The 24,361-nt window shown below is 39.7% G+C and overlaps 1 protein-coding gene across 1 annotated transcript in view; it reads right to left on the bottom strand.

Moving 5' to 3' along the window:
• The window catches only part of LOC143286151 (1-phosphatidylinositol 4,5-bisphosphate phosphodiesterase gamma-1-like), a 66,377-nt gene that overhangs the window by 14,444 nt on the left and 27,572 nt on the right, over positions 1-24,361 (bottom strand). Inside the window, exons 18-28 of the mRNA XM_076593755.1 lie at positions 23,273-23,395; positions 21,175-21,352; positions 19,904-19,978; positions 17,185-17,288; positions 15,972-16,120; positions 15,127-15,275; positions 4,275-4,371; positions 3,296-3,386; positions 1,385-1,555; positions 992-1,100; positions 418-532 (exon numbers count right to left, since the gene is read on the bottom strand). Of these exons, the coding sequence (XP_076449870.1) occupies positions 418-532; positions 992-1,100; positions 1,385-1,555; positions 3,296-3,386; positions 4,275-4,371; positions 15,127-15,275; positions 15,972-16,120; positions 17,185-17,288; positions 19,904-19,978; positions 21,175-21,352; positions 23,273-23,395 (1,361 nt within the window). The remainder of the gene's footprint in view (positions 1-417; positions 533-991; positions 1,101-1,384; positions 1,556-3,295; positions 3,387-4,274; positions 4,372-15,126; positions 15,276-15,971; positions 16,121-17,184; positions 17,289-19,903; positions 19,979-21,174; positions 21,353-23,272; positions 23,396-24,361) is intronic.

Genomic DNA, 24,361 nt, shown 5'->3' with positions numbered 1-24,361 from the left:
TGGCTTGAGTGCCTGTGTGTTTGTACGTATGTGTGTGTCTGTCTGTCACTTTGTGGTAAATGTTAACAAATCCACACCCCCAAACCCCAAGTATCCCTTCACACTCCACCACCAGTGTTTTCAGTATAGAATTGCTGACATGATCACAGAAGATGAACTTACTGTCTACATGACTGGGTAAAAATTGTCATGCATGTAAAAGCCCACACATACAAATGAGTAACCATGGAAGTACTGCCCACGAACACACAAACTTTTTTTGTTTTCATTTAATCGACTTACCCATCCCATACAGAGCCACACACACAACAATCCACACCTACCCACACCCAAACACTTACCCACCCTCACACGCACACAGCCTCACGCACATACACAGAGCCCCACACACATACCCACCCACACCAACAACAATACCTCGAGTGCCTGTGTTGAACTTCTGGTTGTCACACTCCATGCCAGCGATCTCAATGCGCACAAAGGGGCTGGAAATGCCACGTCCTGACTTCACCAGATGGCGTGCACCCAGGATCTACCAACACACAGAGTTCACAATTCACCTATTCCTGATTCACCTTCCGGTACTCCTGTTTAGCCAATTCCTGATTCGCCTATCACTACATTGATCCCCATTTGCCAATTTCCAGTCCTATGTGCTCAGGTGTTGTGTGTGTGTGTGTGTGTGTGTGTGAGAGAGAGAGAGAGAGAGAGAGAGAGAGAGAGAGAGAGAGAGAGAGAGAGAGAGAGAGAGAGAGAGAGAGAGAGAGAGAGAATGTGTGTGTGTGTGTGTGTGTTTGAAAAGAAAACAGCCCCAAAACGTGTCCACCTCACTTCTTGTTTTTTCAGATTAAATTTCTTTTATCAAAAGCATTAAGCTCTTTAAAGAATGGTACTTAGGTCAACGTGGTTTTTTTTAATCAAAATTCTATCAATTTTCCAGACACTGAAGGGCAAAATATGGAATAGTTGAGCTTCTTCAAGCCTGACTCACGGTGATTGTGAGCGTGACGGGCTCCACCCCCAGCAGCGCCAGGCACTTCTTGTCGAAGGGGTTGAAGGCTTCGTGGGACAGCAGCTCCGGCTGTAGGACGTAGCCACACCTGTATACCAACACAGGCAACCAACAAACAGCTGAGCTGTGTGTGTGTGTGTGTGTGTGTGTGTGTGTGTGTGTGTGTGTGTGTGTCTGTGTTTATAATCCAGACACATTAAACTCACCGTTCAAATTCTGTTTGTGTTCACTGACTGAAACTCTGATGATGGAAAAATCGGAACAGATGCAGGACATCAGTGGAAACATTATAGGCACTAGGGTAACAATTTTTTGTAGAACGTCAGCTGACGTCTGAAAGGCACTCAACTGGTTAAACAATAATTTCTGTACCTGCCATTGTCCATGAAGCGGCCCTGGTTGAGCTGCATGGGCCGATCCGGGGTCTGGTAGTTCAGGGCCAGCAGCTGTGAGCCGCAGTTCCACATGGGGACAGGGTTGTAGTTGGACGAGTCCACCCTCTGGCCCCTCGGGTACACTCTGCTCAGCTGATTGCGATGGTACGTTCAGCCAGGTTAAGGAAAAGACATGCACTTGAGGCAGAAGAAAAAAGAAGAAAAAAAAAGGGTGTGGCTGCACTGTAGTGATGCATTCTCCCTGGGAGAAAATGGGTGGCACTCTCAGTGTAGCAACATGCTCTCCCTGAGGACAGCAGCCCAAAGTGGAGTGATGGCCTAGAGGTAACGCGTCTGCCAAGGAAGCGAGAGAATCTGAGCGCGCTGGTTCGAATCACAGCTCAGCCGCCGATATTTTCTCCCCCTCCACTAGACATTGAGTGGTGGTCTGGATGCTAGTCATTCGGATGAGACAATAAACCGAGGTCCCGTGTGCAGCATGCACTTAGCGCGCGTAAAAGAACCCACGGCAACAAAAGGGTTGTTCCTGGCAAAATTCTGTAGAAAAATCCACTTCAATAGGAAAAACAAATAAATCTGCACGGAGGAAAAAATACCCAAAAAATGGGTGGCACTGTAGTATAGCGACACGCTCTCCCTGGGGAGAGCAGCCTGAATTTCACACAGAGAAATCTGTTGTGATAAAAAGAGAAATGCAAATACAGATTTCACACAGAGAAATATGTTTGTCGTTGTTTTATTGCACGGGTATGAGTGACTGAAGGACTTTTTGTAATACTGAAAGTTTTACAACCAGGGCCCAAGCCCAGCATGGGTAAAAAAAATTTTTTTCTTTAATCACTGTAATGCCAATATATAAATCTGTATAATGCAAAACTACTCCCTGTATAAAGTACTTTGTGGGATAAAAAGAGAAGTCTTACATCCTTCAAAACTGTTAATTCATGCTTTGAATAAGCTGGAATTAGAAATATCTATACAACTACACATGTGTGTTTGAGAGAGATGGTATAACTTACGCATATGAATGCTCATCAATGTAACATTGTCTCTGTTGAAACACAAAATACTTTCTTTCTGTTTTTGGGTTGTTGTTTTTTTCAGTTGAGGGTTAAAGGTCCGATAGCATTTTATGGCGATAGGGGAAGTGATTTCATATTCACTGTGATCAGGGCCAGGCATAGGATGGCTGGCCAAATGCTCTCCTTCCACCGTTTCTAACCTTCTTCGACTGAAATCAGGTACCCATTCATACCTGGGTGGAGTGAAGAAAACTGGACAAAAGAAAGAGCCCTTCCCAAGAACACAACACCATGCTGAAACAGAGCCTTGAACTGGTGAACACTGGATTAGGAGTCCAGTACTTGATTCTGCCAGGGCAACTCTTCGTAACATCTTAATCTGAATGTAAAAGACGTAAGGAGAGAGGAAAGAGTACGACAAAGATGAGAGACAAGCAAAAGAGCAGGCTGACAGAAAGACTGAGACGGACAGACAGAGGGACTGAGACAATCAAGATTAAAGGAACCAAAAAAAAAAAAAAAAATAAAAAAACAAAAAATCAAAAGTCACAGTAAATCTGAGGGAAACAACAATTAGAGACTAAAAATTATTTTGATTTTAGAGAAAAATTCATTTTCTCTCCATCTGTCTAACAGACTCTCTTTCCCCACCCTTTCTCTCTCACACACGCACACACATGCAGTCACACACACATGCAATACACACAAACACACACACATACTCAGACACACACACAATACACAGCATCAGGCACACAGACACATTCACACACAAACACACACACACACATACACTGCATTCCCTCTCTCTCTTCCTCTCTCTCTTTCCCAGCCAGCTCAGACACAGGACCAGAGACAAAGGATATTTCAAGAACATTTTGGCTTTGTTTTTGTTGACATATTTCTCAGCCTTGGTTTCTGGGAAGGAGGACATCTCATAGAAAGGGCCTGGTATCTCTGAAAAGATGAAAGGAAAAAAATGAACTGGTTTCTCTTTCTATCACTCGAACAACACATACACACACGAACTCTCTCTCTCTCTCTCTCTCTCTCACACACACACAGTGACACACACACACACACATTTGCACTGCATTTCTTAGATACGTGTATCTTATTTCATAATTTGCAAAACCATCAAATTACAACTGTACAGCAGTATGATCATCAATCAAATGTGATCACTAGAAAAATACAAAAGAATGTCCTAAAAGTAAAACCAAGTGATTTATTCAACTGCGATGACTGTCAATAAACACTTGCCAACTATGTATTTCATTGCATGCGTATCAGATGACCATTTATTTCTTTGTTCCTTTTGTTCTTTGTTGTTGTGTATTAATCCTTCAGGATTTCATGACAATAAATGAAATCTAGTCAAGTCAAACACACACACACACATACACCCTCATACATGAATATATACATACTCACTCACTAAACACACACACACACACACATACTTTCACACACACACTAAACACAAATACACACACTCACACACACATACACAAACACACACATACACAAACACACACATACACACACGCGTGCACACACACACACACACACACACACAAGCACACACTCACTCAGACATACAAACACACACACAAACACACACACACACACACAAGCACACACACACACACACACACACACACACACAAGCACACACACACACACTCACACAGACATACAAACACACACACAAACACACACACAAGCACACACACACACAAGCACACACACACACACACACACAAGCACACACACACACACACACACAAGCACACACACACACACAAACACACACACACACAGAGTGACCAGCACACAACATACTGTCAGAACTGAAGGGCACAGCCTGGCAGTACACGATAAGGTCAGAAAACTCCCGGGCGATGCGCATCGTTCTCTCCAACATCTTCTGCTCAGACGTCTGCACAGCAACACACACATCAGCTCCATCTCAAATTAACACATGCATTAATCACAGAAAAGATGTTGAAGCCCTATGGGCGAAAATTTGAGAGTAGAAAAGAGGAGGACAATTATTTTCTTTGGGGTTTATTTTGCATTTTGGTGCCAGAAAGACCAGGATCTATCTTTGTGTATGTGTGTGTGAGTGTGTGAATGTGCATGCGTGCATGTGTGCGTGCGTGTGTGTCCATGCATGTGTGTGCTATGTGACAAGACTATTCACTTTTTTCAAAAAGGATCAATACAAATCAAGTTTACAGAATACAGAATACTTTATCTCCAGTTAGGGAAATCAATTTGCTGGGTAAAAGACATAGACAATACTTAAGAATCAGAGTCGTTCAGTATTTAACATACAAGCCATAAAATGCTTTTCATATCAACACAAAGCATATGTATATGTGTGCACACAAAGTAAAAAGTGTACAAATCATGTACAGAAATCGCACACACCCAGTTTGAAAACATGTACTGATATAGCAGAGAGGGGAGGAGGTATGGATATGGATAACTCATTCAAGAAAAGCCACAGCCCCTTTTGATGGGGTATGGTGAACACAAAACTTTAAGATCTGAGAGCAGGTTAACGAGCCAATTTTGAAGGTTTTATATAAGGACAAGGCAAATTGCTATACAACATGCTCTCAAGCTGATGCCAAGTAAAATCAGTCTGAATGAAGTTGTCTGCTCACATCTTTCTTTACTTTTTATTTTTTTTTATTTTTAAGGGAATGAATTTGTTTCTGATTTAACTCAAAGCAGGACACTGAAACACAAAATAACACATTTTTGACTCACTTGTGTAAACAAAGTGTGTCTATGTTTTAACCCGGTGTTCAGTTGTCTCTGTGTGTGTGTGTGTGTGTGTGTGTGTGTGTCTGTGTGTGTGTGTCCATGGTAAACTTTAACATTGCCATTTTCTCTGCAAATATTTTGTCAGTTGACACCAAATTTGGCATAAAAATGGGAAAAATTCAGTTCTTTCCAGTCATCTTGTTTAAAACAATATTGCACCTCTGGGATGGGCACACACACACACAAAAAAAAGCCAAATTATATGAAAACTGGATTTACTGTTATATTTTTTTTTTTTTTTTTATCTCTGAACTTGGCACTTTGATCTGATATTCTGACACAACAACAAGAGCAGTCATTTTATCATTTTTTGTTCAAACAGGAACTTCTTTTGCTAAGCATGGAAGTTATATTTATTTTGCATGTCTTTGGTGCAGATAGTAAAAAAGGGAAATTAATCTGTAATTTATGCTATGGGACTTAATTTGCATTAAACTGATCTTTCTCATCTTAAACATTACATTTTGAAATTATACTCAATACATAAAAAGCTTGTGTGTTTTACTCTCAGTGTACAGGGCTTTCACTGTGTTCATTCGCCCAAGTGGTCTTTTTCGGAAAATACTAAAATCAATACGACGAGTGGACTTTACAGATCTATTGGCTGAGCCCTGAAGGTCATGGGCAAAAATCAATTGCATACACATATTTATACATAATCAAAAAACGTGCTCATATTCTTCGCGAACGACGCCATTTTGTTTCAAGTTGTTGACCTGCCCGATCAATCCTATATTCAATCGACAATACACGATAACATGTGATGGAAAGTTGGAGAAGGAGACCATTAAATATTTATTCAGAGAAAGATTTGTGAACACCTCATCACTTACTGGATTATGCCCCAAACTGCCATAAAAATATCCACAGAATCAGTCGGAATTCACAGTTAAAAATAATAAACCATGCGAGTTAATACCCTTGAACTGATGAAACGTAAACATTTCCAGTCTTGATTTTTCTCAAAATGAAGTCCTTTTCACTTCATACGAGTTTTAGAAGTACTTGTACTTGGCTCTACATGTTATTAGTTTAACAAAATACTCAATTTTCATATCAACTTTAAAACTATGAAACTAGAATGAACATAAAAGAAAAATTAAATCGACCGTGTCAACCAAATGTAACTAAACTTGTACATCAATATAGATCCAGAGAAAACGGCTAAATGTTGCAGTGTGATTGCGGGGATAGCTACGGCTCCTTTACCGGCTCCTTTACCGTGGACTTAAAAAGAATTTTTAATCGCCCTTAAAGATTTTTTGAATGCCCAAGATACACCAGAATAATATGATTTAGACACTGAGCGTTCTCACTGCGAATGCTGCAATCAATTTATCGCCCTTTAAAAAAGCATGTTTAAATATTATATTTTTGCAAGTCAGCTAAGGAGCCCCGATAGTGTAATGGGTAAGACAGTTTCTTCTCACCCGAACATGCGTGGTTCGAATCTGCCGTTAGGACTTTTTTTTTCTTTTTTCTTTTTCTTTTAACCCGAAGCTTTATAATAACAAATACAGAACACATTTTAACGATTAGATTTTTTTAAAGTGTATCACAAGTGAGTCTTGAAGGCCTTGCCTCTCTTGTCTGGTATGTTTTTACACAAAACATATAACATGTCCCCTTCTCAGTGTTGTTCATAAACAATATCAATCAGCAAGAATATCAGAAATTTGAAATCTAATTCATGTTAACTATATATTCAAAATGCATACTCATTTCTACAGATAAATATTTGGGAGAACAATCCAAGGTATCAAATGTGTATATAGTTTGAATCTTTTACTCTCATGAGGAGAGGACAGCAAATATGTAAGGTGGTCAGCAAGACAGATGGCAATTTCCTTGTCATCTCTAATTACAAAATAATGCCCATCCAAAGCCCAAAGAGCCATGAAATGATTAAGACAGAAAAAGAAATCACCAATAACTACAATATTAATAATACCAAGAGACAGAAAGATAGCTGAGTAGAATACTGAGCCATCTGAACAAAAAAACAAAAACAAAAAACCAAAAAACCCACCAAACTTGCAAACACTTTTTTTAACAACTTTTTCAGCTTGCACATCCCAGACAGTAGTGACCATTGCTATTGCTTTTCTTCTTCTTCTTAAAACCTGGTCTTAGCAATCCTGTTTTACCACTGACTGAGTAAATTTCACAAAACAATTGATTAAACCCACTGACGCTGCATCCTTTCCTATACATGAATCAGTACTGGACATCACTAGCATAACTTGAATCCACTGCCTTGAATTAGCTGGAGTTTTACATGGAATGTAGGTGGGTGATCCATGGAGGGAAGAAGGAGGAACATTACACTGCATGTAGGTGGGTGATCCATAAGGCTGTGATCCATAGGAAGGAGGAACATTACACAGCATGTAGGTGGGTGATCCATAGGAATGAAGGAAGAAGGAACATTACACAGCATGTAGGTGGGTGATCCATAAGGCTGTGATCCATAGGAAGGAGGAACATTACACAGCATGTAGGTGGGTGATCCATAGGAATGAAGGAGGAACATTACACAGCATGTAGGTGGGTGATCCATAAGGCTGTGATCCATAGGAAGGAGGAACATTACACAGCATGTAGGTGGGTAATCCATAGGAAGGAAGGAGGAACATTACACAGCATGTAGGTGGGTGATCCATAGGAAGAAAGAACATTACACAGCATGTAGGTGGGTGATCCATAGGGTTGTGATCCATAGGAAGGAGGAACATTACACAGCATGTAGGTGGGTGATCCATAAGGTTGTGATCCATAGGAAGGAGGAACATTACACAGCATGTAGGTGGGTGATCCACAGGAAGGAAGGAAGGAGGAACATTACACAGCATGTAGGTGGGTGATCCATAGGAAGGAAGGAAGAAGGAACATTACACAGCATGTAGGTGGGTGATCCATAGGAAGGAGGAACATTACACAGCATGTAGGTAGGTGATCCATAGGAAGGAGGAACATTACACAGCATGTAGGTGGGTGATCCAGAGGAAGGAAGCAAGTAGGTGGGGGAGGGGGGAGGGGGGAATGAATAATTTCTAATAATGTTTGGTATCTTGTGTTCAATTTTCCTTTTTGATATTTACATATGCGTTCTATTTGTATACGCCTATGGCTTATTTTTAAAATTAGGCATAAATGCTCATAATAATAAGAATAATAATAATAATTCAAATTTAAGGTATAGTTTGAATTGGATAAAATATCAGGATCAAATAACCCAAAAGAGACAGGCTTTCAAAACAGCCATGGAAATGACAAGAATGCAAAATAAATATATATAATGAAAAAAAAAAGAGAACTAGTACAGAGAAATAGCGCAAAAGGAAGCTAAGAGGTAAAAATAGGGCAAATAAAATGCAAAGTAAGTTTTTAAAGTACCATACAATAAAACCAGTTCATAACAGGATAAAAAGTATAGAAAAGAAAATAATCAGACTCTGAACTGAAAAGAATTATCAAGAAGATACCACCCAAACCAAATAAATGAATAACAAGAGGCAAGGCCTTCAAGACTCACTTGTGCTTTGCGCTTTATCCAGTAAAGGAATCATGAGGAGAAGATAAAAAAAAGAGATTTTAAAAATCGTTGAAAAGTGTTCTGTATCAAACATTATATATAAAATAAGCTTGTGAGAAAAAATTCAAAAAGAAAAAGCAAAAAAAAAGCACGTGAGCATGATCGAACCGTGCATGTTTAGTTCCGAAGCAAGCAGACTATTCCCCAGTGCTGTGGTGCATCTGACGTCATTTGACTAAATTTAATACTTAAAGCAATGCTGACATTTTCTTCTTCGTGCAAGGAATGGATGTGATTGTAGCAGACGTAATAACACCGTGTAAATCGTATTTTTTGTGTGTTTCATTATAACTCGATTATTCTTTTATTTCGGCAGTAAAGGACACGTTGCCATTGCTTCAAGCACACTGCAACACATGGTAGAGCTCTGGATCTGCACGATCCAGTCTACAATGGGCTGAAAGAACCGATCGATTCAATTTTTCTTTTATGTTCATTCCAGTTAATTCAGTGTCCACTTTAGAATATTTATATGCAGTAAACTCGTTGATGGTGTAGTTAGTATGACTGTATGTGTTCTGTCCAGAATTTGTACTTCTTTCCTTTTAATTGTGAACAAGAAAAACAAGGTCATGTTGTCTTCGAACAAAACCTACCTTTTAGTTGGCCTAACTCAGTGAGAAGTAGTTTTTAGAATTTTCCGATTTCGGAACGAATCTCAATGATATAAACCGTTAATGATTCGGAAATATGGCTTAATTCAGGAGACTTACAACCTGTTATTGGTATGACTGTGAAGATTTTTTTCATACTATCTTTAAGCCAAATTTGGTATTGGCAGACAAAGTATTTCCAGAGAAAATGGCAATGGTAAAGTTTACCACGGACACACAGACAGACACAAACACAGTCACACACACAGACACATACACACACAGAGACAACCGAACACTGGGTCAAAACATAGACTCACTTTGTTTACACAAGTGAGTCAAAAATTCATCCTCAAAAGTCAAAACTGAAATAATTCATGAAACAGTAACTATCCAAAAGAAGGAAACATATTTTCAGAATCATCATCTCAACTGAAAAGCATTTTCAAACAGTAACCATCCAAAATGAAATGTAAAAAAAAAAAATCACATTATCAACGGAAAAGTGATCATCCAAAAAAATTTTTTAAAGAAGAAAAATTCCAATCATACTCTGCACAGAAAAGTATTGTCAGAGCATAACAATCCCAGCATAATAAACAAGAAATACTGAAGTTGATACTCAATGCAAAATCCTAGTCTACCACAGTCAGAGGAGGGCAATTTCATCCATGTCTTTACCAAATCTGGCTAACTGGGTGCTGATGCTGAACAGAAGCGTGACAATGACTGTCCAGCAATCCAGTTCATCCATCTCCTCTTCCCACTAGTGCCATTTAGCAAATGGGGAACACGTCAAGAGGAGATTAACAGGTTTACATCCAAAAAGACAGCAGTAAGAAACTAAAACAGAAGGTTGAACATTTCAAATGACAGGCTAAAAAACAGAAATAGAAAATAAAAAAGGTTTAAACACTTCAAATGACACACCTATAAAAAGGGGGAAAAAAAAGAAAGAAATGTTTTAGGAGTTTAAAAAATTTCAAACCGCACACTGAACAACAGAAACAAGAAACAAACCAAAAGAAAAGGTGATACAAGACAGACACTAATGAGAAGATGACTTACAAGTCACATCCTTGCAACAACAAAGGTTAATAAAACACTTTGAGATGATGATATAAAAGCAACAAAGAAAGGGAGAAAAACAGCACACTGATACCATGGGTGGAAATAACTCATTTTTGTCACACTGAAAAGTTTGAAGCCTGGGTTCTCGGGCCAACTAGTGGGGTGCAAACTATAAAATAAAATTAAATTAAATTAAAATAAATTAAATTTTCAAAAAACACACCAGAATCCCAAGACAGAAACCTGTACAATACAGAAGTACTGCCTATCCATGTGACCGAGAGACAGCGGGGGAGAGGGAAAGGAATGCATATAATAAATCCATCTCTTGTGACTGGCAGGGAAGAGGGGGGTATCATTATGTGATGGTGGGGGTACAGTAAGCTATTTCTTTATTGTAAGGCGTCTCCTTCCTCCTATATTGTGAATTATGTCACAAGACCTTCCTTCGCCATTACGTACAGCATGATTAAAAGGTTCTGGGTGGGAAATGGAAATCTTGAAAAATATTTTCAAAATATTTCAGATTAAGACAAATAGTTTTTTTTACGGTAACTTGACATTGTTAATAGGTGTGTGCGTGTGTGACCGTGTGTGTGTCTTTCTCTGTCTGTGTGTGAATGTAAAAGATGATGTGTCAGTACTCAGTGTGTGTGTGCATACACACATAATCATATCCATATGTAAATTGCATTGTTCTTTGGTGCATGTGTCCAATGTATGCATGCATGAAGCACAGTATAAATACACCAGGGCATGTGTCTGTCTATTGCTTGTGCCCATGTATCTAAATGTCTATCTGTTTATATGGAACATTTTGTGTATGCATATTCAAAAGAAGTGGAGTCTTGAAGGATATAAATACAAGTAGGACAGATTAACAACATCTGACACAAAAGAGTAAAAAAAATTTTTTTGCACAAAAAACCCCACAAGCATTTATGTTAGTTCTGATACACAAAATACACCACACACACAAACATGATTCAACCTGAGCCTGCACTTAACTGAGCATGCATACAATCACACACTCCCTCCAGCAGTAAACTGAACAAACTCCACGAACCAATCAGATATTTCAGTTCCCGTCTTCCCTCAACTCCACAACAAACAATGTTGATTGTCAAAAAACTGAGCTTACTAAAGCAAGCAAGCTTTCTTTTTTCTCTTAAAGAAACCTGTAGGGTTACAAAAGGAAATCAACACACACAGAATTTTAACATTTAATCGTATTAAAATGAGAAGGGAAAAAAGAAATCAGGTGTGTTTGACATTCCACACAAAAAGACATACATATGTGAGTATGCTGCTGGGACACAAATAACTGATGTTACACACACACAAAAGAAAAAAAGGAAAATAAAAGAAAAAAAATGGATGCTACAGAAATCAGTGACACAAGCATTCAAGCACCAAACCAAATGAGGAAGCTACCTACCATAGCCAGAGACAGTCGAGATTGTCGCATAGCCTGGCACATGCAAAACCAGCATGACAGACACAAACAAGGCAACATGTTACCAACATGGCGACTATGTGATGGTGGGGGGGAATCCCCTACATAGCAGGCATTCAGAGCAAGACTACAAGGCTGAGTGGCACAAGCAGCACCAAGTTCGCTTTGCACTGAGAATGTTACCAAGTCTATGGAATTAGCACAGGCTTAGGAAAATTCTTCACGCTGAGCAAACTTAGTGCTGCAAAGATTGCTTATGCAAGCCAGCCCAGGATACAAACACTATGCATGTCTTTTGTGACAGTGACAGATGAAGGCAGAGGGGGAAAGAGAACATGTGCATTCATCTCAAATCTTTTCTCCTGAAACATCTCTTCACAAATGACAAACATAGTATCCAGTGTGACCTGAACCTTCTGCACAAGAATCAAGTTTTAGATTTTAAAAATGTCTATGTGTACAGTCTCAAAGTTAAAAAAGAATGTTATTATCATGAGCAAGTGAATGAACTGATTTTGATTAATTCTTAACAGCCTTGGATGAAAATAAGTTCTCACCAATAAATGACTTGTATTTTGATGCAACAATATTTCTTTTAACAGGAAAAGATGTTTCGATAGTGTTCATGCTCTCACCATCATCTATCATACATGTACCACATTTCATACAGAACAGACACAGCAGGCGAGCTCTACCAAGCCTCCAAGCTTTTCCTTTTATGCGATGCTGTGACCCTGTCCTCTTAAACTGAGTTTCAATATATACTGACAGCTCTCACCAAGACTTATCAAGGTATCAACTTTGATGAAGATAATATGTCACAAACTCTACTGTACTGACAAGCTTTTTCCATTGTGGTAAGTTGTGACACTATTGTAGTGAGCTGTGACACTGACTCAACTTCTGAATTCCAACAGGGTTCAAGCCATCATCATGGGCGGTCAAGGCACCGAGTTTGATACAGACTGGATGCAAGATGCAGGCTTTATAACGTCTACAAAAAAGAAAAAAATGCACTGCATTAATGCTTATGTGCATAATCCATAGGCTAATCCCTTTGGAACCTGGTTTGATTCAAGGGAATATTCGTAAATCATTTTCATTTCTGTGTTTTGTGGGGGGTTTTTCACTGTGATGTAAATTCTGAAGCTTTTGTAGCTGAGCTGACAATCTGCTTCAAAAGACTGAAACATGCTGATGTTCAGTTAGTGTGCAAAGACATTCTGAACAAGAACAATGAGAACTCATACAAGCATACATGCCGGTCAGTCCACAGTGCTTTGAATCATTAGAAATGATAGCTGGAGGAAAAAAAAAAAAAAAAACCAAACAGACATGGGTGCAATTATTACATCCAGAAAACACGGCTAGCTTTGCCATCATATCTGTTTAGTCACAATGGGCATACTACACTGACATGCACAAGCCCAGAAATAAGCAATAAGGGGTTTGGCGATCACCAGATTAAGCATGCACCATTTGCTTCAACCCAAGCCCCACTTGGAGAACATACACTGTGCTAGGAAAGAACATCAGTGAAACCAATCACATCTTGAGGCAGCTGTGCCTGTTGCTGATCTGATGACACATCACTTTTTAGATCTGACAAATTACACTTCATCCAAAATCACTATGTGTGCACCAATTACAAACATTAAATAAAAAGAAAAAAAAAAGAGAATGAGAACTTGCTTTATTCTTGCTAATTGAAGAAGTAACGAGTAAACATGAATCACTGAACACAAACTACAACTGAGATGTGTGGAGAATTGTTTACTGAAGGAGTTACTGGTACAGATGAACACCATATCATCTCTTGCTGTTGAGGTCAAGTTATTCAACTCACCCACCAAAGACTTCACAACAGTTTCATTTCAGTTTCTGAAGGAGGCATCACTGCGTTCGGACAAATCCATAAATGTTACACCACATCTGCTAGGCAGATGCCTGACCAGCAGCATAACCCAACGCGCTTAGTCAGACCTTGAGTGCATGCATATATGTTTGTGTACCTATCAGAGTGGACTTCTTCAACAGAATTTTGCCAGAGGACAACACTTTCATTGCCATGGGTACTTTTTCAGTGCTCCAAGTGCGTGCTGCACACGGGACCTCGGTTTATCATCCCATCCAAATGACTGGACGCTCAGTTTGAATTTTCCAGTCAAACCTGGGAGAAAGGGCAATAGTGGGAATTGAACCCAGGCCCTTAAGAACACTGTATAGGCAGATAAGCATTTTACCCATTCTACCACCTACCTCCTCATCCAATGTCACAATGCATGCACCAATTACACAACAGTTAAAGGAGAGAGAGGGAAAAAAATGATGTACAAACGTTTACCTTTCATAAATAAATGAACTGAACTCTTTCTCCAGGCATACCTGGCACGATGTCCAATACAGGGAATCAAAATGAAAATGAAGGACGCAAAGGCAAGAACCACTCAGAGATTTGGAACCTTCACACACACCACCTCTTTTTATACGGGATGTAATCCACTCACTCTTCTCAGAAAAAAAGCAAACAATATCACTTTCAGATTCAGTTCCAATGAGGCATCAAAGCATGTGGGCTGATCCATAGATGCTGCACCGTATCTGCTTTATGCACAGACTAAACATGCTAGTTAGACCTCAAGAGCAATAGCCACGTATACTCCACTTCTGACACAGTCAATGCCAACAGATAACAATGTACTGAAGCCACAGCCATGCCACATAAGCACAATACTAGTATCACAATCACTGCATGCAACCACAACGAAAACAAAATGAGCTGTTCTACAACATATGAAGATAACGGCAACTGAGAGTCTTGTCAGTTACCTACAGCTGTAAGATAAAACTTGTCAACTTCTATCTACAAACAGGATGTCAAGTAAAACAACCATTGGAATAGGGCAACGTTACACAAGACCTGAAGGTTTTTAAACAAAACATCACAATACAAGGAATGCAATGCTGAAGGTTAATTATGTTAATGCCAAACATCTGAATGGTCGTCAACACACGCAAAAAAAAAAAGGGGGAGGGGAGGGGGAAGCAACTAAACACTAACCCGATTACAAACATCGAGAATGCAGACATACACACTGATTAAAATCCCTGAAGCAAAAGAGCAGAAAAAGGTTAAATATGTACCCGCTGAACTGCCACAGTTGAGGATTCAGAGATTTTGTCCATCCATTCTTTCATCTCTTCCTCTGTTTCCACCAGCACTTCAAACGGCAGCGCTTGATGCCGGGTCATGATGCGGAAAGCGTACTTGTCAAACCTGCGGGCTAATGGCTCTGGGGAAAAAAAATACACACAAAAAACATAATGGACAGATCCAGGTGCAAAAAACCCAACTTTTTAAAAAAACAAACAGTGGCATAAATATGTATTGTTTTGTGTTGTTGTTTTCAACTGATCATTCAAGTTTCATATTTCTTCTTCTGCATTGTTTACAATTCCTAGGTTCACTCATTCATGTCTATAAGTAGACTTTTTATATGTGGACCATTTCTTTTTTCTTCTTTTTTTTTTTTTTTTTTTATCTTTATTAATTTCATTGATGTATATTGCTTGTGTATCCAAAGGACCTTCACACCACAGTCTCACAGCCCACTATCTGATGCACACATAAACGTGGCAAAGGTTTAACTAAAAGGTTATATGTAAACAAAAAAAACAAAAAAAAGAGTAAAATAAAGTAGGCTGAATATGAAAGCAATAAAGCCAAAGCAACTTGAGTTGGCATCAATAAAATTCATCTGTTTTGATTTAGCCTGCACTAACACATTTGCAGCCACAGGCAGCTTATATTATAGCATCAATAAAATCCGCCTGCTTTTGTTTTACCGTGACAGCCCACACTAAAACGTTTTGCAAGCAGCAGGCAGCTCATATTTATATTACAGCATCAATAAAATTCACCTGTTTCGGTTTTGCTGTGACAGCTAACACTAACGCATTTCGCAAGCATCAGCAGACAGCAAGCTTACCGACAGAGCATCCCTGGACGTCGATGCTGCCTTGCTGGAGGGATCCCAGGGGCATGGACTCACTGCTGGGCTCACTGTGGGCGTCCATCTCCTCCACATAGTTGGCAGGGAACCAGTGCTGCTTCTTGGCCCCGTAGTCCCCCCGCCACCTGACAGCACAACCACTCAGTGACCGGTGCAATAGCACTGGGACTTTTAATCAGAAGGTCCCGGGTTCGAACCTCAGTAACAACGCCTGATGGGTAAAGGGTGGAAATTGTTCCAATCTCCAAGGTAAAAACATAAGTCCAGACCTGCTTGTGCCTGAACCCCCTTCGTGTGTATACGCAGGCAGAAGATCAAATACGCACGTTAAAGATCCTGTAATCCATGTCAGTGTTCGGTGGGTTATGGAAACAAGAATATACCCAGCATGCACACCCCTGAGCATGGCTGCCTAAATGGCAGGGTAAAAATAGACATATACGTAGAAGCCCACTCTTGTACATACAAGTGAATGTGGGAGTTGCAGCCCACAAAGAAGATGAAGAATCACTTAGTGTCCATGCTATCAAACAACTGGTTCGTTGGCTATACAGCCAGTGGGGAAAAGAAGCACAGCATGGCAGTATTGAGGTCTGCATATGTCGTGTGTGTGTGTGTGTTCTGGGGGTGGGTGGGTGTTTACTGTGTGTGTGAGTGTGGGTGGGTGGGTGGGTGTGCATGTCAGTTTGCACATTCTGTGCGCTTGTGCTTGTGTGTGTGTGTGTGTGTGTGTGTGTTCGTTCATTCATTCTTTTGCTTAACATCTGTCCACATTTGTGATTTAAGACAAAAATCCATCATCTTCCCCACCCCACCCATGCCTTACATCATCACAACTTTCCCGGTTCCTCTCTCCTCAATTAGCATATGTGAGTATGTGAATGCATGTATGTGCATGTGTGTGTGTGTGTGTGTGTGTGTGCAGGGCATGTTCTGTGCTTTTTTGTGTGCTAGTTTATATTTATTATCTGTAACACAGACTTGGTGAATACATATTTTTTTCTTGTATGTCAACATGTGTTGATGTGTGCCATGATGCACTGTTGTGTATGTACTGTTTCAAGTGATGTGCTTGGTGCCCACTGTATGGGAAGGAAATAGAGTGCATGAGGACAGAAAATAGCAAGAAAAGAGTTGTGTTTTCACACCAGACAATTCAAAACAGGCCAGCTCCATCCTGCCAACTTACCATCCTCCATCCTGCCGACTGACATTGGTGATGATGGCTCCCTTGCAGAACGACAGCTCATCATCACGGTTGGCATTGTAGTCATGAAGCGCCTTCACCCGCAGCTGATAACATGAACAAAAAACAGAGTCATTGTGACTATAATATGAAACAGAAGAATGATATAACAGTCTCAATTCCATAATAAAATTGATCGGTAACTCTTTGTGATTGTCACCTCATTTTCAATTAAGTGTTGTCTGTGATTAAAAAAAAAAAAACCCCATCAACTTTGATTCTCAAATTCATAGTTATATCAATTAAATCTTCAGTGTTGTCTTCATTCAAAAACACTGCATCTTGACAAAAAGATCGCAACAAAACACTCTATGACTTGTGAAATGTCAATGTGTCAGTGTCCAATCCCTATGAAATTCACTCACATATGCATGCACAAAGCTGACCAGGACAACGAGGCAAGTGAGTCTGCAGAACTCAGCCACGCAGACAGACGTCCCATGCCCACCCACCTTCTCAGAAATTGCCAAAAAGGTCCCCTCTGCCCCACTGAGACCCACAACAACTGCCGCGCACCCCCAAAACCAGCAAAACCACCAAAATGGATCAACAGAACAAAAAAAACGGCCAAGGAAAACAAATGACATCAGTGCTGCAAAAGACGTAAATCCCGAAAATTCAAATGACGTAAAAGGAACAAAATACCAAGAAGACGACCTACCACTTGTTGCCGTTCTTTATGACTCGGTTCTCAAAGGTGTGCAACAAAAGAGGCAAGGTCAGTCCTACAGATTTGCTGCCGTGCCCCAAAAGACATACAACACAGAAGGTCTTCAACAACAACTTGATGCCACCACCGAAGCAGCCAGCAGGCCCCTCGACGGCATTGTACTGCACTGCGGTATCAACAATCTGAAAAAGGAAGACGCCCGGACAGTGAGTAAGAAGTTTGTTGAAGTCGTAACATCTGTTCACAAAAGTCACCCTCAAGCCCGCATCATCGTCACCAAAGTAGCTCCAGTTAAACACCCAGAACTAGAAATCAAATGACAGCTGTTTAATGCTGTCATTTCCAACGACCTGTTTGAATTAAAAGGTGTGTCGCTGGTCTCCCACGACAATCTCCACCCCATCAACCTCCAGGACAGTATCCACCCCACGAGGAAAGGCTCCAGTACCCTGGCCGTGAACCTTGGGCGCCACGTGCGACAACTGTTTTGGACAAAACCCAAGAGAACAACCAGGACCAGGCAGCAACCCCCCAGGGCAACCCCGTTCCACCGACAGGGACCTCCACGCTTTCCTGGACCAAGAGACGATTGGTGGAACATATTTGACATGTTGAGAGGGTGTTACTAAGATATAAGCGGCAGAGAATAATCCCAGTTAACAGTTCATAATATGATGTTAACAGTGAACTTACAGTGTCAATAACAGTAGCATAAATTACAAATCAAGTTATGATACCATGTTCTGTGATGTACAAAACATATACAAAAACTAACTTAATCTTAATCACACAACAGAGTACATGTTCATAAACATAACTTAAACAAACGGATAAGTTAATTTAGTCTTAAACCTGCAGTAGTTTACTTTCGCAATAACAAAGCAAATCAATCAACTGTGCTGACTGTATTCCAGAATCCGTCATCTGACGCACTTTGTGAGAGAATCACTTGTGACACTCTTGGTGGTAATCAAGTATTTATTGATAAACTACAGTTTTTTTCTATTTATTTTCCAGTTATTATAGTTAATTTAGCAGCTCACATATTAATATTATCTATTCATATCATTTTGACAATGTTTTTAAAGAACGATATCAAGATAATGCAATGGAACTGCAGATCATTGTCCACAAACATTGACTATTTACGACAAGACCTTGCATCAAACGAGTTTCATGTTCTTCTGCTTCAGTCTTTAAATGTCAAAAAGAATAACCTCCCTAAACTGAAGCAGTTCTATTACCCACCAGTCGTTGATCAAGAACGACCTGACATAAAGATCAACACTGCTATTTATATCCGTATCGGACTACAATATTGTATCGAACAGTCACCCATTCCCAAAAATGTAGAAAATATTTCGTCATGTGCCACCACTATCAAGTTTTCTGATTCAGTTATTGTCAATTGTGTATCGGTCTACTTACCAAAAGGAGCAGACAATGATAACACTGACTGGTTGAAAACCGTCAAAGATCAAAGTGAAAAGTGGATAACTGGTGGTGATTTTAATGCTCACTCTCCTTTTTGGGAAAACGATTGCACTGTCGTGACCAGTAATAGGCTTGTAGAAAATATAGTGGATTCATCACTAAGATTACTTAACGATGGCTCATGTACTAGAATTCCTGACGTATCCACTCATCGACCAACAGCTATAGATTTAACACTGACTTCATCCAACTTATGCTCATGGAAAACTTGTGACGATACATTAGGAAGTGACCATGTTCCAATATCCATCACGATTAACGAAAACATTCAGTTAGAAAATACTGTCCAGGATGCAATCCCAAAGTACAACTACAAAAAAGCAGATTGGGTCACTTTCGCAAATATTCTGAATGATCTAGATCTAACAGTATCTACCAAAGATAATATTGACAATATATACAAATTTTGCAACAATATTCTAAATGCCTTCAAACCTTCCATCCACCCCCTCCCACCTCCCCTCTCCTCTTCCTCCACCCCTGTCTCCACCCACCCACCTTGGGCGAGGTGGTGAACTCGTTGGGGTTGATGTAGAGATCAGCAGAACCGTAGATACCAGTCTCATCAGGATCCTGTCCAGTGAAAAACCCACATACATGCCACATTTTGCCACACCTTCACACCAGAAAGCACAGTAAACTTCTCTCCTGGCAAAGTCAATAAAGCAAAGTAAACTTTGTTCCTAGCAAAGTCAATGAAGCTAAGTTTGTTCCTAGCAAAGTCAATGCGTTTACCATGATCGTTAAACCCCTAACTTCTGCTGACAAGTATGCATGTCCTGCAATGGATTATCACAGCAATGGGTTCTCACCTCACTGAGATAAGACTCAGCTTCCAGGTCAAGATGTCAGTCACCGTTCTTTATTTGAACCTTTCTTCTTGGTATTGCATTACTTTTGATCAGCAAAATTAATAACAACACTTAAAAGTACACACACAAAAAAGTTATAAATGAAACTCAAAATTACGCCAGAACTGATCTCATTTCAACAAGGTTCAATCTGTCAACACTAAACCAATTGTGTCTTAAAACATGTTCTGCTAATAAACGAACAGGACAAAAAAAGTGCAATAAAGGCCAATGTGGACGAAACATTTCTAAATATAAATAACACTGGAGGATAAAAACTATCAAAATAAACTCTGCAGATAAAGTCAGTAGCTGAAACAAAACACGTGTGAAATGATAAATCATTCACAAACCAAAAAGTAACTCTGATTCACCAGAAAATAACAAAACGAAAACAAACTTTACAGGTAAAAAAATCTGAAAGTTTTGAAAAAATGAAATAAACCTTTGCAGAAAAATAACAGCTTCTGTTTTTTAGCTTGAAATAAACTGTGGATCAAGAAAAATTGAAATGTTTTGTTTTGTTTTGTAATTCATTTTCTATAACTGAAATAAACTTTGCAGATAAATAACAATTAAAAGTAAAAAATAAGAAAAAGTAGAAGTAGTAGAAGAAGAAGAAGAAGAAGAAAAAGAAGAAGAAGAAGAAAAAAAAGAAGAAAAGAAAAAGAAAAAGAAGAAGAAGAAGAAGAAAAAGAACAACAACAACACTATAAGTGCTACTACTAATTATAATAATAAAAATAATAACACCACCACTTCTACTACTACTGCTGCAACTGCTATGACTGATACTACTACTAAATCAAAATAAAACAACAACAAAATTGAAACACCCACAACAAACAAGACCAATCATCAAGACAAACGGAAAGGTAAGGAAATCCATCCCATCCATCCCTCCAGCCTCCCACTGACCATGTCCAGGCTCTCCACCACCTGCTGGTTGACCGGGTAGCGAAGCCTCATCTTCTTGTACAGCGGGTTCTTCTCGTAGTGCGCCACCAGCTCCACCAGGCTCTCAAACTGCACGTTGCCCATCACGAAGAGCCGACCCTCCAGCTTGATGCGGCAGTGCTTGATCTTACCTTCCGCCCTGCACAGACGACCATTCAGGACTTTGGGCATGAGGAAAATGAAATAAACCTTGCAGACAAATATATAAATAGCTTAAGTTTTGCTTTTTAGCTTCAAATAAACTGTAGAATAATCTATATTACCCTCCGGCCATGCAACCGACCGTTCAGGGCTTTAGGTGTGAAGAAAATGAAATAAACCTTGCAGATAAATAAATGGCTGAAGTTTTGCTTTTTAGCTTCAAATAAACAGTAGAATCATTTATCTTACCCTCGGCCCTGCAACAAACTGTTCAGGACTTTTGGTGTAAAGAAAATGAAAGCACCAGTTCTGATGTGTGCGTGTGTGTGTGTGTGTGTGTGTGTGTGTTTGCTTTTTTTTCTTTTCTTGTCAATAAGATGTGATTGCTCAACAAAAAATAATGCTGGAGCTGTGTGGCCAAGTGGGAAAATGCTCCTTGACTAGGAACAGAGTGTCAACCAGTTCGAATCCCATATATAGAGTGGTATTTTTAACACACACCCCTTCACACACAACCCTTCCATCTCCCACACCAAACTTTTGAGTGGTGCCCTAGGCGCTATGTACAGCGATACTGTTACCACCACCCCCTACACACACAACCCCTCCATCCCCCAAATCAAACTTCTGAGTGGTGGTCTGGACGCTATTTGTTCGGATGAGACAATAAAACGAGGACATGTGAACAGTATGCACTTTGTGCAAAAAAAGAAAAAAGCAAAAAAAGCCTTGCCCATGACAAAATTCTGTAAAATAAAAAAAAAATAAAATCCAATTTGATAGTTGAACAAATACACTTGCAAAGAGAACAAGAGAAGCAAGGCCTTCAAGACTCACTTGTGATAAATTAAGTCCCCTAGCATTAATTACAGAGTAGTTTCCCTTTTTTTACTATCTGCACCAAAAACGTTTGCAAAATAAATAAAAATTCCATGCTTAGCAAAAGAAGTTCCTGTTTGAACAAAAAATGATAATAATGACTCCTCTTGTTGTTGTGTCAGAATAAGAGGTCAAAGTGCCAAGTTTAGAGAATACAAAAAATATAAATATAACAGTAAATGCAGTTTGCATATAATTAGGCTTCTTTTTTTATTTTTTTGTGCCCATCCAAGAGGTGCAATATTGTTTTAATCAAGATGACTGGAAAGAACTGAATTTTTTTTCCTATTTTCATGCCAAATTTGGTGTCAACTGACAAAGTATTTGCAGAGAAAATGTCAATGTTAAAGTTTACCACGGACACACAGACACACAGACACACACAGACAACCGAACACCGGGTTAAAACATAGACTCACTTTGTTTACACAAGTGAGTCAAAAAAGTGGCTGCGCACTCTCCCCAGGGACACCATCCCAAATTTCACTTACATTTCTGATTTTATATCAATTATCTATCCACAAGATGTGAAAGCAAAACAATAAAGACATCTAAAGAATTCATACCAGCCAGAGTGAAAAGAAACCTGTTTACCTGTGTGGTAATTTCACTAAATGTCTGTTCATGAAATATGATACTAGACAATAAACATTACAAACTAAATGTATAAAAATTGAAAAATGGGAGATAAGTGAGACAACACTCCAACATCCTTGGAATGAATAAACAAAAATCTGTTGAAAAATAAATCTGACATAAGCAACATACCTGAAGTTTATCTGCTTGTCTATCTACCTATGAAAAAATAAAAGATCAATCACCTACTAAAATAATTTTCTATTGATACTTGCATATTTTAATCTTTAATCAGTCAGTTTGAAGAATTTCTTGAGCTAATGTATCAAAAATAAAACATCTTAATGTGTACACAATACTGTGTTTGACAAGCTTCTGCCCCCAAAAATCCTCTGTGTTTGGATGAACTATACTTTTTCTTCTTTTTTTCTTTAAGTTCCCTCATGCACAAGTTATGGTTTACCTGAAGGAAATGGCGTAGATGCTCTGATCAGTGCCGCTGTGTCGCACCAGGAAGGCCCCATCATAGGGAATCCTCTTCATCATGTCTTCAGCAACCGCCCTGCTCATCCCTTCGTGGTACCAGCTGCAGGCAGAGTCAACAACATTAACACGTCAGTGCCTCAAACATGGAAGCAAAACTCAAAACTGCTCAAACCCAGTTCACCCATCAGGTGGTGATGTGTCCTACTATGAAGCCAGCATCCATGGGTTCGAGTCCAATAAACAAAAAAACTGGGATGCTTACTGTTTCTCTACGCTTGGCCTTGAGTGCTGGTTTTGGTGCTAGTCTTTTGGATCAGACAATAAACCCAGGTCCAGTGTAAAGCATGCACTTTGGCGTACATCACAGAACCAACGGAAGCATATGGGATTTCTTGGTAAAATTCTGTAGAATAAAGCCACTCTGATAGGAGCACATGCAGACAGGAAAAATACATATGTATATATCTATCGGTGTCACAGCACAGTGATGATACAACTTCACCAGGGAAAGCAACCTGAATGTCCAAAAGTGAAATATATTTTGACAAAAATTAATACAACATAAAACAATACAATATTTCTACACACACACACACACACACAAGTGCAGACAGAAACAAGCATGGAAGAAACAAACCACAAACACAACGACCACAAAGATTCACTCCTTGCCCTCATGACACACACACACACACACAACACACACACACATACCCCCACCCCCGCAACCCCCTCACTCCCGCCCCCCCCCTCCCCCATCACCCCACCGCCTCCCCCCGCATCCTCCCCCCGACCACACACAAACACACATGAAAGAAATACACCACAAAGATGATGACGATAACAACTCACTCCTTGCCCTCATGGCTCTGTGGCTGAGGCACACTCACAATGTCACAAAAAGAAAGAAATACACTACAACAATGACAGCAACTCACTCCTTGCCCTTGTGACTCTATGGCTGAGGCACACACACAGACACACAAAAAGAAAGAAATACACCACAAAGATGCTGACAACAACTCACTCCTTGCCCTCGTGACTCTGTGGCTGAGGCACACACACA

Source organism: Babylonia areolata, chromosome 9, assembly GCF_041734735.1.
Source record: "Babylonia areolata isolate BAREFJ2019XMU chromosome 9, ASM4173473v1, whole genome shotgun sequence".
Lineage (NCBI taxonomy): Eukaryota > Metazoa > Mollusca > Gastropoda > Neogastropoda > Buccinidae > Babylonia > Babylonia areolata.
Note: the sequence above shows the minus strand (reverse complement) of the source record. Positions and strands in the feature narration are given on the sequence as shown.